Source organism: Myxocyprinus asiaticus, chromosome 5 (genome assembly GCF_019703515.2).
Source record: "Myxocyprinus asiaticus isolate MX2 ecotype Aquarium Trade chromosome 5, UBuf_Myxa_2, whole genome shotgun sequence".
In the NCBI taxonomy this organism is placed as follows: domain Eukaryota; kingdom Metazoa; phylum Chordata; class Actinopteri; order Cypriniformes; family Catostomidae; genus Myxocyprinus; species Myxocyprinus asiaticus.
In genome coordinates, this window is record NC_059348.1 from 40,758,767 (window position 1) to 40,772,609 (window position 13,843).

Here is a 13,843-nt window from a genome sequence, read left to right on the forward strand (position 1 = left end):
TGGTGTAAATAACAGTTTTATTTTAAAATGCATGACAAAAATAATTGTGAGAGTTTTGGTTTTATAGTTTGATAGACTGCAGTTTTAGTGGAATAGTAACATATATTAATTATGCAGTTGTCCTTTATCTTTATTAAGAGGGGGAGTAGTTGTAGGTCTACTGAAAATTACGCTACAATCATAAAACAGGCAGTACTTCTTTCAAAGGTACTTTGAAAGGTACTTGTCATTAAAACCTTTAATCACAACAACTAGATAACTAGTTGATAAAACAACTACCGCTACACTTTCCTTCTCAAAAATTAATTAGCTTAATACATACAGCAACATAAATGCAATATAAAATATTGGCACCTTCTGTATTTTACACCTTTTAACAAACTTTCCTAGTTTTATCAAAAGATATGCATTTCTTTTTGGCATTTATGAAATTTGTTATCTTCACTTCAGTAAAAGCCAGAGCCATGTATGTTGAAAGATTATCTAGACTGTCATATCTTACCAAGGTAAGGTACAAGTTTTTAAACCAATTTAAATTTTTACATTTTGTTTAATTTGATTCACAATTCTTTCTAATTACAAAGCAATTACCCATACACTAACATTTAAAGTTGTTACTCATTTTATTCCAGGTTAAAATCACAAGTTATTAATTTCATTTTGAAAGTATATGTCCCTGAAGAGACACATTATTTGTAAGTAAAACATTGATTTCGGAGCACTAACATTGATTTGAGTGGCTAAAATATTCATGCAACGCTTAGGAAAAATCCCTGCAGTTGTGCCATATAATTGCATCATTGTTTTTTTAAAACAGTAATAACACATGAAGACACAGCAGTCCCTCAAGGGAGATTATTCATCTGCTGTTCCTGGTTCCAGGGTTGGTGGTAGATTTCAGTATTGATTTCTTTAGATTCAATTCAAATATGGAATATACATCGTCTGAATGGGGCACTGCATTCTCTTAAATATACAATATGGTTTTATGCGAGGATACAAATGTTCCTTTGAAAAGATAGAATGTTTTATGTTGTCTCCTGTGCTCACAAAGGGATACTATTGTATCTGAAGATATTAATCAGAATTTTGTGTCTGTAATTTTATCTGAATTCTGCCTCATTAGTGTATTTTACTGCTATGATCACCCAGCTCTGCATGTTACAAAATAATTTAAAATTGGCTAATTGGCTAGTAATAAAAAGAGTAGTTATAGGCTATTGGCATGTTCAGATTAAATCAAGTTTTATTCAAGTTTGGTTTATTTTTATTCCAGCAAGTGCAGTGCAAATATAGACAGGACAAGGGGTACTTCGTAGACTAAATACACTCTGTAAGCTTATGTTTAAGTAAAACAGTATGAAATGGTTAGTCTAAAAGGAACAAAGACTCATGCTAATTAGACTAAGGATGCCATTTTATAGACAAAAACAAGGCGAAATGGTCATATTTGACCGCTACACCACAAAAAACCAAATGATTAGCCCTGGTGTCAATTTGTAGGTCACCCGGAAGGCTGATTCGCTGTGGGTTCCCTCAGCAATAGACTGCAACAGTCTGGAAGTAAAAATCCCCCCAGAAAATTCCATAGATTAATTGATTTTTAACAATAACTTACAAACCTTTAAAGACAGACCTAGTGAGATTTGAAGTTGTTCATTGAAGGTATATGCTTATGTTGAAGCCATATGCTTCAGTTGCAGCCAGGAAAGCCCGCCAAACAAGCATGGACAAGCATGGCCCGCCAGCTACCATGATGCACTGTGAATAACGCAAATGATCAGTCTCCCTTCACCCTCCAACTTATATGTTTGTATATATTGGAATATTTCCCAACAAACGTAAAATATCATTTCTATACTTATAATCAACAACCTAAAATCAACAGTTTTATATATAGTTCCTTCATTTCATATTCGAATTCCTCATTCGCAATGCTTTATGGGATTGTAGTTCGAGCCCTCATGAAAGACGGTAAGTACACAGTCTTGTACCTTTGTCTTTTCGTCCGATTTTCAAATATTTTTTTGTTTCATAACAAAGTTTGTAATGTTGAGATACACTTCAGAGCTGGATGGTCTGGTTCGTGGCTTAGAACTCTTTTATGAAGGACTTTATGAAAAGTCTATGGAAGAAATGAATGGGGTTACTTCCAGAACCCAGATGGCTGAAAAAGTGGGTGGGCATTGTTGCACTCTATTTCCTATGGTAGTTTTGAATTTATGAGTAAAATCAGGTCTGTGGTAAAAGCTACTTAAAGAGACTTTCACGTTTTGTTCTACAACATAAATTACACACAGTCATACCTCAAACGTGAATTTTGAAGATACTGTGCTTTTTTTAAAAAAAGTATCTTGCTAACAAGTTGCTATATAAAGACTACAACGGTTGTCCATTTCATAAGGCACATGTATTTTTTTTTTTTTTTTTTTTTGCTTGTGGTAGATGTAGACCTTAATAAGGAACTTATGAGCAATATTAAAAAAAAAAAAAAAAAAAAAGCACAGCAGCTTCAAAATTACATTTGAGGAATGACTGTTTAATTAATGTTGTATAACAAAACGTGAAAGTCTCTTCGAATAATTTTAACCACAGAACTGATTCTACACATAAATCCAACACAACCATTGTAAAAACCCATAGGAAATTTCCCTTCTCTAGAAAATGGTTTTAGGACTACAACCTGGAGCGACGTCTGGATTTGGCGCCAGCCAGTGTAGTACGTGCATACGTCATCGTGGAATGTCAGCAGACACGCCCTTCACTTCCATCTTAGCCATGTGGCTATGACTATAAACGACTGCCCGTCTGATCCATATGTTTACGATTTGTAATTAATATTGTGCATGTTCACACCGCCAGCAGAATGTCAGAGTCAGTGTCTAGATTTCAAGCAGAGGTGGCTGCGGTTTTGGAGGTGTTACTGAAGGTAGCCGTCGTGGAGATAACGAAAGTTTTCGAAGGACGCTCACAGGAGTCCCATGGCTGCACAGTCAACAGAGATCCTAGGATCAAAGAAAATGTGCTATCTGTACCTGACATCAGGGCTCATATGGAAAGTGCATTGACTAATTTAACTGACAAGATGGTTTGCAGCGTCGGTGTGCAGGTGGAAGAGACATTGCTATCCCAGCATCAGGGTATGTTTATTTTCTTAACCCAACCAGTGCACTAGCTGTGCATGTAGCCTAGTGTGTGTGTGTGTGTGTGTGTGTGTGTGTGTGTGTTTTTTTTTTTTTTTTTTTTTTTTTTTTTTTTTTACGTTTGTTTAATTTAACAGGAATAAACCGAAACGGTGTATTCACAAGTGCCCCTCGCAAAGTAGTTTTATGCAATTTATGCAACAGTAGCGTTTAACTGATCATGGTAGAAATCCGCCTTGCAATAACGGATATTTGCTTAGTTTGATGCAAATGCTTCTCCTGCTTATGGCGTGTATTTGAGTAATAATAACAAAATACTGTGACATCATATTATTACATTTATAACAGGTTTGCATAACAGAGTTTATGCATCTGTGTTTATTGTTAGTTCAAGCAGTTGTGAGCTCGATGTCAAGACTTTTACGTCTCTTTCAAACATAGAAGTATTAAAGTTCAAGCGTTTTTGTTTTTTTCTGGTCAGAAGGGGTCGTTCACATCGAACGCGTCCTTGCGCAACAAATAGAGCAGAACGCAGGTGTCTCGAGACGTGTTTTAAACAGCAAAAGTTCTTTTAAATATGACAAGGCGTCTTAAAATTTCATGCGCTCGTGGTGAAAACACCGCAAACCGCGCTGCAATATGGTGGCTCATGGGTGCACAACCCAACAACATAACAGAAAAGCCACAGCATTACGAAATTTAGGCTGAAGATAACAGAAAAGCCACAGCACAATGAAATTAAGCCGCCCTCAGCACAACAATATTTAGCCGCCACGCAACTAAAATTAAGCCACATCAGAAATAACACAACAAAATTAAGCCAGAACACAATGAAATTAAGCCTTTTCTGATAAGTTTGTTGTTGTAACTTACGTTTGTTTTGTTGTGGCTTAATTTAGTTGTGATTTCAGCTTGGATACTTTGCGAATTTTGTTGTGTTGTGCACCCCTTGGCCGCTGTAATGCAACGGTCAAAAACGTCCATCTGGTGCATGTTTACATTGAAAAACAATAAAAAAAATAAAAATAAAAAAGCACAGACGGACGCAAAAACGCGTACTGTGTGAAGGGCCCCTTCAACCCTAAATAATGTGCTGTCAGCAACCCAAAAACAGTGTATTTGACATGGACCAGCTTCCTCGAGTTTCCAGGTTGTAATGTATTGTTTCCTGCGCCTACCCCAAATGTCCCACTCCCAACCTGCATTTTCAGATGAGTGCATGTCCAGTGCCAGAGGCAGAGCTTGTCTGCAGGAATCCACAGGAGAGGAGGGGCTGTCTCCCTCAGAAAGTCTCTGCAAGGAGTCCCCAGAAGTTGTGGATCTGCAATGCATGGTTGATCTTCCGTGCACCATTTTCAAAGAAAATGTAGGTGCCGCTAATTTTCACTTTATTATTAGATTTTGGTAAACATACAATTGCATTGCATTCTGTGGGATACAGTTAATAAAACCAAATTAGATGCCAATCCCTCCAACAGGATATGGCCAATAATGCTTGACTGAAGGAAACCTGGGGTAATTGCAATTACTTAGTCCTATTCACACATGCCCACAGATATAATTACTGTTGCACTGCTTTCTTTTTGGCTCGGGCTCCTTTACACTAATGGAAAACTTTTCCTCAACGTTTTCCTTATACATTTATTTATTATATTTTATTATTATTTTAATATTTTACATAGCCTCTTTGACTCAGTATTTCTTTGCATCTAAACAATTTAGATTTGTTTACTGGAGTTTGGAATTATTTATGAATGTTGAAATAGTGTACACTACAGTTCAAATGTTTTTGAACACAAATACATTTTTCTTCTTGCAAGAAATTGATGCTTCTGTTCACCAAGGATGCAAAATTGATAAAGAATTACAGTAAAGACATTTATAATGTTACAAATTACAATTTTTATTTAAATACAGTGCATTCATAAAGTATTCAGATCCCTTCATTTTTTTCACATTTTGTTATGTTGCAGCCTTATGCTAAAATACTTAAAACATTTTTTTTAAAAAATCACATCAATCTACACTCCATACTCCATAATGGCAAATAATTTTTTTTTTTTTTTGATAACTTAAAAAAAACTGAAAAATCACATTGACATAAGTATTCAGACCCTTTGCTATGACACTTGAAATTTAGCTCCGGTGCATCCCATTTCTCTGGATCATCTTTGAGATGTATTTACACTTTGATTGGAGTCCACCTGTGGCAAATTCAATTATTGGACATGATTTGGAAAGGCACACACCTGTCTATATAAGGTCTCACAGCTGAAAATTCATATCAGAGCAAAACCATGCCATGAGGTGAAAGGAACGCCTGCAGAGCTCAGAGACAGGATTGTGTCGAGGCACAGATCTGGGGATGGCTACAAAAATTTTTTCGACTGCATTGAAGGTTCCCAAGAGCACAGTGGCCTCCATAATTCTTAAATGGAAGAAGTTTTGAACAACCAGGACTCTAGAGCTGGCCAAACTGAGCAATCAGGGGAAAAGGGCCTTGGTAAGAGTGGTGACCAAGACTCCAGAGATCATGTGTGGAGATGGGAGAAGCTTGCTGAAAGACAACCATCACTGCAACACTCCACTTTCAGTCTTTTTAATACATTTGCTAAACTATCAAATATCAGGTTTTTGCTTTGTCATTATGGGATATGGAGTGTAGATTGATGTAAAAAAATAAAATAATAATTTAAAGCATTTTAGCATAAGGCTGCAACATAACAAAATGTGAAAAAAAATGAAGGGGTCTGAATACTTGATGAATGCACTGTAATTGCTGTACCTCAGCATCTGGAAATAAAGAAGCACAATTTTCAACTGTTCTGATTATTAGAAAAGTTTCTTGAGTACCAAATTAGCATATTACAATGATTTCTTGAGGTGCGGTGACAGTATTTCCATAATAGACTGTAATGACTGCTGGAAATGGGGCTTTGCCATCATGGGTAAAAATTGAAAACACTTATTTCAAACAGTAATTTGCAACATTACTATTGTTTTTGGCAGTATTTTTGATCCGTTTAATGCATCTTTGGTTAACAGAATCATCAATTTCTTTCAAAGACAAATATGTTGTTATTTTGTTACAAAAATGTTGTTACATCTGAAGTAATCTTTATTGCTTACTGTCTTTCAGGGGATTGCTGTAGGGAGAGGAGATAGCTTAATTTGCGACACACCATGGACTGGTAACTTAAAGGAGCAAGGGACAATTCAGGAAAATGGTATACCGAAACCAGACTTTTTTCTTTTTTTTTTTTCTTTTTTTATACATTGCAAATAATTTATTTTATTAATCTAACTAACCATATTAAACTACATAATAGGGTTGCAGATTTCGTGCATTTTCCTTAACCGATAGTTGAACATGTTAACAATCAATAATCTGTTAATCATTAATAATAAGACACAAAACACATGTCTTTTTCTAATTATTTATTTAAACAGTAATAGCAGCACATTAGTTATGTGAAACAATATGAAGCACAAACTATTTAAACTAACAAATTAATAAAACAGTAAGGCTCTCGCTCGAAACGGCTGCTCATTTACGCCTGTCCTAATTCAACAAATGGCGCCGCCAAAAAAACAATGTCAAATGGGGCACAACTACTGCCATTTCTAGACTAGCAAAGTTTTTTTAAATAAACAAAGTGCTGTATAAAAGGAAAATAAAGACCTCTCCACAATAAACTGAAATCCTACTGGTTTGTATTTAAGAAAATTAACATATCTACACAAGCAGGAGTGAGTTGTGAGCACGGTAAAATACTTTTAAACTCACCACAACATTTAAGACCAAGGCCTACTGGATTTTATTTAGAAAAATGAGCATATCTACGCGTTCAGGGGTGAGTCGTGCACGCAGTCTGTTCACTGTAAGTCCAGCTGCAGAAAACACCCTCTCTGATGGCACGGATGTCCCTGAGATGCACAAATATTGCCTGGCCAACTTGGCCAGCCTCGGGAATCCTTCCGCATTCGCTTTCCACCAGTTAGTGGGGTTTACATCCAGAGGAGTGGGCTTGTTGCTGAGGAAGTTTTTTACCTCGGTTTCAGCACTGCTGGATGCATTTGAAAAGTACTGGTCCCCAAGGAGTAGTACCATGGCTGTAGCAGTGCTGTCCTCCGGCCGAGTCGCAGTTTCCTGTTCATCAGAGGTTGGTATTCCTCCGTCTTCATCTCTGCTGACGTAAATCAGTTCATCAGTAGCGGTGGTCACATCATCAAATGGCACTGCTGCTGCCAGTTCTAGCAGCTTAGCATTGGCAAGTAGTCTATTTTCTGAAGTAAGAAATCCAAGGTGTTTGTGGCGATGACACCAAGTCCGGGGACTGAACCTGTGCACACAAATAAAAGCTATGTTTAAAGGAGACCTATTATTGACCTTTTTACAAGATGTAATATAAGTCTCAGGTGTCCCCAGAATGTGTCTGTGAAGTTTCAGCTCAAAATACCCCACGGATCATTTATTACACCATGTTGTATATGCCTCTTTTTGGGTGGAATCAAAAACACGCTGTTTTCATGTGTCTTTAAATGCAAATGAGCTGCTGCTCCCCGCCCCCTTTCTGGAAGGATACTACAGCAACAACAAATCAGAACCACTCATTCCACTTTTAATATAACTCTTATGTTCACAGAAAACATACATAGTTTTCATAAAGACAATCACGTTACTGTATTGTGCATAATAAAAGTGCGGTTATGAATTATACAGACGGTAAGCGTAAAAATAACGACATAGCTCTGGTCTCCGTGAATACAGTCAGTGACAATGGTAACTTTAGCTGCATTAGCCATGGAATCAGCTAACAAGCACATTCGGAAAGGCAATTCACAAAATATAAAGTGCGATACTTAAATCTTCAGGATATAAAGCTGGAAAACGAACAGTTGGTGCTGATCCATGCTTGAGAATCAAATTTTTGTCATTTTATATTGACCCTCATTCACAAAGCAGTCCGGTATAATATGATTTGCACAAACATACAAGAATTTTGGTATGTTTTGGGGCACATTTGCTTCAAAAACAAAACTTGTCCACTGCGTCTTCAGTGGCTCTGATGCCGGGAGTACATGAAGACTCTTATGTTCATTTTTACAGCCAACAACAGAACACTTATGATGCTTACGAAGCTGAGACATTATTCTTCTCACCGTAGATGCTCCAGCATGGAAAAAAATGGTGGACTGTGTGTAGATCACTCCGGAGTATCTATGATATTAGGGTGGAGTCCGTCGCCAGTCATGGGCGAGGTCTGCTCTAATGAAATGAAAACCAATCATTTTGAGACACTTTTTGATTAATAGAAATATAAGAACGAGGAGTGGGTGGACTTTTATCATTGTAGGGTGGTTGTGTACACACACTGCCAACTCACATTTATGTTCAAACACCATGTAAAAGTGAATTTTGCATAATAGGTCCCCTTTAAGTAGCAGTTCGGACTAAGCCAATAAATGATTTCAAACAAATTGAGAGGACAGGGCGTAACAACAAGTTTCTGCAAAAATTACATTGCAACGATGAAATAATCCGGGATAACTAGGTTAAAATAAGCAATGCAATTAGTGCAGGTAATTACCTTCATTCGTTCATCCAGCGAGGCCTGGACTTTAACTCCACGAGCTGGCTTCTGTCACCCTCTTTTCTTAGTAGGTGGGAATTGATCAGACTGAAGGTGATTGGGTACGTGTTGGAGATTGGGACCTCTTTTTCGGCAGACATAATGGTAGTGGCACACTTGAGTGCTCCCAAGACTGGCACTACATCCTCCATAAGCTGCCAGTATTCAGCTTTAAGTTCCAAACCCTCTGGCATCTTGGAGTTTGGTCACTGTGCAATCAGACAGCACAGAAATTTGTTGCTGCTTGCTCTCCAGTGCTTTGGTAGCAATGATGCTATGATTGAAGTGGCTTACCAGCTTCCCAGCTGCAGCAATGACCCGGTGCACATAGCTGGCAAATCCATCATTAATGGCCAAATTTCAAGTGTGCGCGAAGCACGGGACAGAATGCCAGTTAGCACGAGTGGGATTGTTTGCCGCCACGATATTTTTTGCATTGTCATGGACGCAGGCTGTCACTTGACCAGCTAGCCCCCATGTCCGCTCAGCCTCGTTCAACTTTTCAGCTATTTTGTCTGCTGTGTGTCTGACTGATATGGCCACGGTTAGCAGGACCGCTGATTTCAAATGCCAGTCTTCGATGTAGTGGCATGAACTGTGATATAACTCTCTGCAGTTAACGCAGTTCAACAGTCAGTCGTTATAGCCACCTTGTCGGCTGATAATAACTGTGCCTTAAGATAGTCTTTCTTTTCGTTGTACCGCTTCTTAATGTGGCTAGTAAATGTATTTCTTGACGGGATGCGATAGCCTGGTTCAATGTAGTTCAGTAGCTCACGAAATCCCTCACCGTCCACCATGCTTATAGGCATCAAGTCCTTTTCCACCATAAAGCAGAGCCTCTGAGTTATTGCCTCTGCACGCACATCACTACAGCCTCTTCTAGCTAACATCAGCTTGATAGTTTGTTAGGAGGACAGTGTTCCACTTTCAACTTGCACTGCAACCGTCGGGTGCTGACTTTTCAGGTGGTACAACAATGACTCTTAAAATAATGAGCTGTATTTTAAGACGGTGTTGCAATATTTACATTGAGCATTGACCTCTTTTACAGTGTAATGCTCCCACGCTGGACTACGATTTGCCCTCTTCATCTTGCCTAACCATTTACTGTCCACTTCTTTCTTTATGGCACGGCAGTAGTTTTTCTCAACTGCAAATGTGAAGTACGCCCTCGTGTGGTATAAAAGTTAACATAGGCTATGTGTGCTCCGGAGAAATGGTACATATACATTGTCGGTTAATACATTTATAATCAGTTAAATTCTTAATGGCAATTAACCGATTAACGATTAATCATTGACATCCCTACTACATAAGCTGAAAACATAAATTGTTTACCTCATAAACTCTGTTTCCAACAACAAACTCTTTGATGCTTTATTAATTTAAAGATTATTTACAACAACAAAAAAATAGAAAAAAAAGAATTAACCTCATATTTAAAGCTGAAGTGTGTAATCTCTGTGCCACTAGCATTACCACTCTGCCTGTCTTGCATTGGTTGGGAAAACATATAGTCCAGCCCCAAACTTGCACTATTGGTTGAGTCAGTGCTGCCATGTTGAAACTTTTCGGAGAAGTCAAACTTATAAATGGCTTGCTTGCTTATAGTTGTCTCTGGAAATTAAGCTATGAAAAAGATATTGGAGAAATCTTTTAACTTCGAATAAATTACACACTTTGTTCACAGCTGTAAACAAACAAATACCTGAATGTTAATAACAATAAAGCAAATTTCTGAATTGTTTTTGTGCAATTATTTCATTTTTGTAGATCTTCAAGGACTTGGTGCCCTTGCGGAGTCCACTTCATCTTCTGTGATAGATCCAGAGGCTCACCCGTTCAGTTCCGTTCTTGTTCCCAGTGCAGAGCTTTCTACAGACACTCTAGGGCAGTGGGACCTTGGTCTTATGGAAGTTAATTCTTTACCCTCTGTTGAAAAGTCACCCTACATAGAACTTCCTCAGTCCAGTGAAAACACATCTGAGCCCACAAGTCTCAACCAGGCATCAGGTAATAGTGCTACTGAGGTCAGGCAAGGAGGTTCTGATGTAAAGGTTCATTTCCAGCTCAGCAAAATGCCTTTCGATTGCAAACTGTTACGGCCTTGCTCTGTGCAACTTGTAAACCTTCTGATGATGTCAAGTGGCGTAAAGAAAAGCACAAACAGTTCTAGCAAAAGATGCTTCTCTATACCTAAAGATCTGAGAGCTCATCAGCGTGTCCATACTGGACGAAGACTGTGCTGCTTTACAGAGTGCGGGAACGGTATTTGGCGTCTGCAGGGTGTCCACCCTTATGGCTGTAAAATTTGTGGCAAAAAGTTCAAACGCAGGAAGATCCTAAAGCGGCACGAGCGCTTTCACACAGGAGAAAAGCCATATTCGTGCAGAAAGTGTAGAAAAACGTTTGCCTTACGGAAAAGCTTGCGAAGACACGAAAGGTTCCACACTGGAGAGAGACCTCACCGCTGCCCCCACTGTGGAAAAGGGTTCCGTCTCAAGAACAATCTCAAGGCTCACTTGCGCTTTCACACTGGTGAAAAGCCATTCAATTGCAGCCTGTGCTCTAAGGGCTTTAGGATCTATAAGAACCTGGAGAAACACAGACTCACTCACTCTGCGGCAGGTAGAGCTCCATCTGTTAAATAGATCAACAAAAGTTGTGTGTGCTTCGACTGAATAAAAAATACCGTATTTCTACCTCAGCTGAGAACCACTAGATAAATGTTTTGCAAAGCTGACCCACAGTGGCAAACAAGCAGTAAGCACATCAGGGTGACTATTTTCTAAATGTCCATGTTTCACTTTGTCCTGATTTTAGGTTGTAACGACTTGTTGTTTAGCATGTTGATCAGAAACGTTTGTGGGCAGTTTTCTTCTGTTGTAAATGTTAAAATTGTTTGGGAAAAAAATATTTCTTTGCCCCAGACTGCATCTGTATAAAAATACAAACTAAAATGTTCTTGTTAAAGAACAAGAAGGTTGTGTGTGCAAAATGTTTTAATTTTTCAATAACGAAAAGTCACTGAATATATTGGGAAAAGAGTCCTGGACATTGGAGGATGCAGTCCAACGCAAGCAGGTTTGGCTGATCCCCAGGTTTATGTAAAAACTAAAATCATAAATATTGAACTCTAGGCTTCTTAGATGTTGGTTATCCGATAGTTGTCTAAAAAACAAATGGCCTTACTGCCTTAACATACAGCCATTGATTTCACAATTTCAACTATCTGGAAATACTTCTTTGGATGAACACACTGGATTTAATTGGAAGCTGCAGTATTCAGTGGACTTGAGATTACTTTTACAATGATTTGTTCCTTTTTAGTGATTTGTTGTTGACTACTTTCTTTGGTGCGATCTGTTCACTTTAAGCTCAACATTTATAAAAGCTAAAAAAACGCAATTACCCTTTTGCTCCCATTTTCTACTGTGGCTTTTATGTGTACTTTTCTCTTAATTCTTTTAAATAGTTTTAGAAATAGAAAGAGCTTCTTATAAATGTGTATTTGTTTCCTTTTTTTTAAATTCAGAAATGTCAAGTGTATGTGTTTTTAGTTTGATATTAAAAAGCGTAATTATGTAATAACGCATTTATAGCAAACAAGAACAAATATTTTCAAATTAACAATTTCTGTACATACTGTTTTGCCATTATTCATTTCCATTTATACAAAATCTAAATTTCATGTTAAATAAATGATAATCTCAGTTCTTTGCTGGTTGGGCTATTTTTCAGTTTGAAAGGAGTAACCATAAAAATCATGTAATATTGTTCTTTTCAGCCTGGGAAATCCGTGTTTTAGTCAAATGAAACATATTGCAAAGATCTGTTTAATAGAAATGTATTAAAACCAATGTATCTGCATTTTATCTGCCCTGATGTATTCACGTTTACACTCTTCTTGATTTCTTTTATTTTTAGCCAATCTGCTTTACCATTTATTACATAAAACAAGCGACCCCACATCCACATGAGTGGATGTTGTATTTTGGCTTAGCTATACCGGAGCGGTCACAAGGAGAATCACACCGGAGAGAAGGAATGGTGTTCCAAAAAGGATGTTTATTGCCTCAGAGGTGCAAAATGTGCAAATAAATAGTTTAAAAGCACTCATAATTTTTTTTTTTTTAAGTCTAAAAACTAGACCTGTTTTTGGTAATAACTGCAGTACCTACTCCCCTCCCTAAACAATGGAGGCTGGAGTATATTTGCACTCAAGCAGTTCTGGCATAACCTTGTCATCCATCTTTTTTCCTCTCCCTTAGTAGTGGCTGGTTTAAATACACAATTTCCCCACCTTTGCTAATTTGAACAAACCATTATTTTAAATCAAATTAACCCTCACCTCCCCATTCTTAAATACAAAATCTTTTAATAAATACATAAGAATGAGTTGAAATGAGAGTTAAAAACAACACCAATGAATAAAATAAATAGGATGGATAAAAACATTTGCATAGTTAAACCCCAATAAATATTGCAAAATGGTAAGTAAAACAGTAAGTCCATGGAACACAGTAAAATTCCATTATGGAGACCAATTCACAGGCTCTCCCTCACATACACTGATCAGCCACAACGAATAACATTTATTATCTCGTCACAATGGCACCTGTCAAGGGGTGGGATATATTAGGCAGCAAGTGAACAGTCAGTTCTTGAATTTCATGTGTTCGAAGCAGGAAAAATGGGCAAGTGTAAGGATTTGAGTGACTTTGACATATTGTGATGCTAGACCAGTGTTTCCCAACCTTTTTTCTGCCACGGCACACTTTTTACGACTAAGGAAATTCTACGGCACACCACTATCCCACATAGGCTAACCATCGTCAATATTTTTCCTTTTCAAGAACTTGTCCATGTTTTCTGTCCGTCTTAGTAGCGTGTTTACTTAAAAAAAAAAAAAAAAAATACACATGGATAGGCTACGCTGTGTGAGGTCACAGGTGGCAAGAGTGCTAAATGGATAATGAAAAACAAAAAATGTGCTTCTTTTCTAATTTGTAGATTTGTTCTTGCTATGCCACAACAAATTACAGGGATGCAAACTCATGAGGG

At 37.7% G+C, this 13,843-nt stretch overlaps 2 protein-coding genes across 3 annotated transcripts; one reads left to right on the plus strand and one right to left on the minus strand.

Annotated features, from left to right (window-relative positions):
• The first annotated feature begins 2,743 nt into the window (after positions 1-2,743).
• On the plus strand, positions 2,744-12,846 carry LOC127440639 (zinc finger protein 391-like). The gene is made up of 4 exons (XM_051697365.1): positions 2,744-3,140; positions 4,355-4,509; positions 6,283-6,370; positions 10,553-12,846. The coding sequence occupies exons 1-4, from the start codon at positions 2,867-2,869 to the stop codon at positions 11,428-11,430; spliced, it is 1,395 nt and encodes a 464-aa protein (XP_051553325.1). The 5' UTR covers positions 2,744-2,866; the 3' UTR covers positions 11,431-12,846.
• Positions 6,387-10,542, minus strand: LOC127440660 (E3 SUMO-protein ligase ZBED1-like). Of its 2 annotated transcripts, none has more exons than XR_007897169.1 (2): positions 8,735-10,542; positions 6,387-7,486 (listed from the first exon to the last, which is right to left on the minus strand). XR_007897169.1 is itself a non-coding variant. In XM_051697384.1 (2 exons), exons 1-2 carry the CDS (start codon positions 8,321-8,323, stop codon positions 6,952-6,954), a joined length of 552 nt encoding a protein of 183 aa, XP_051553344.1. In that variant the 5' UTR covers positions 8,324-8,709; the 3' UTR covers positions 6,391-6,951. The 2 variants fall into 2 exon arrangements, 1 of the variants encoding a protein (XP_051553344.1); XM_051697384.1 differs by lacking the exon at positions 8,735-10,542 and adding an exon at positions 8,307-8,709 and having other exon boundaries at positions 6,391-7,486.
• Positions 12,847-13,843: the final 997 nt, after the last annotated feature.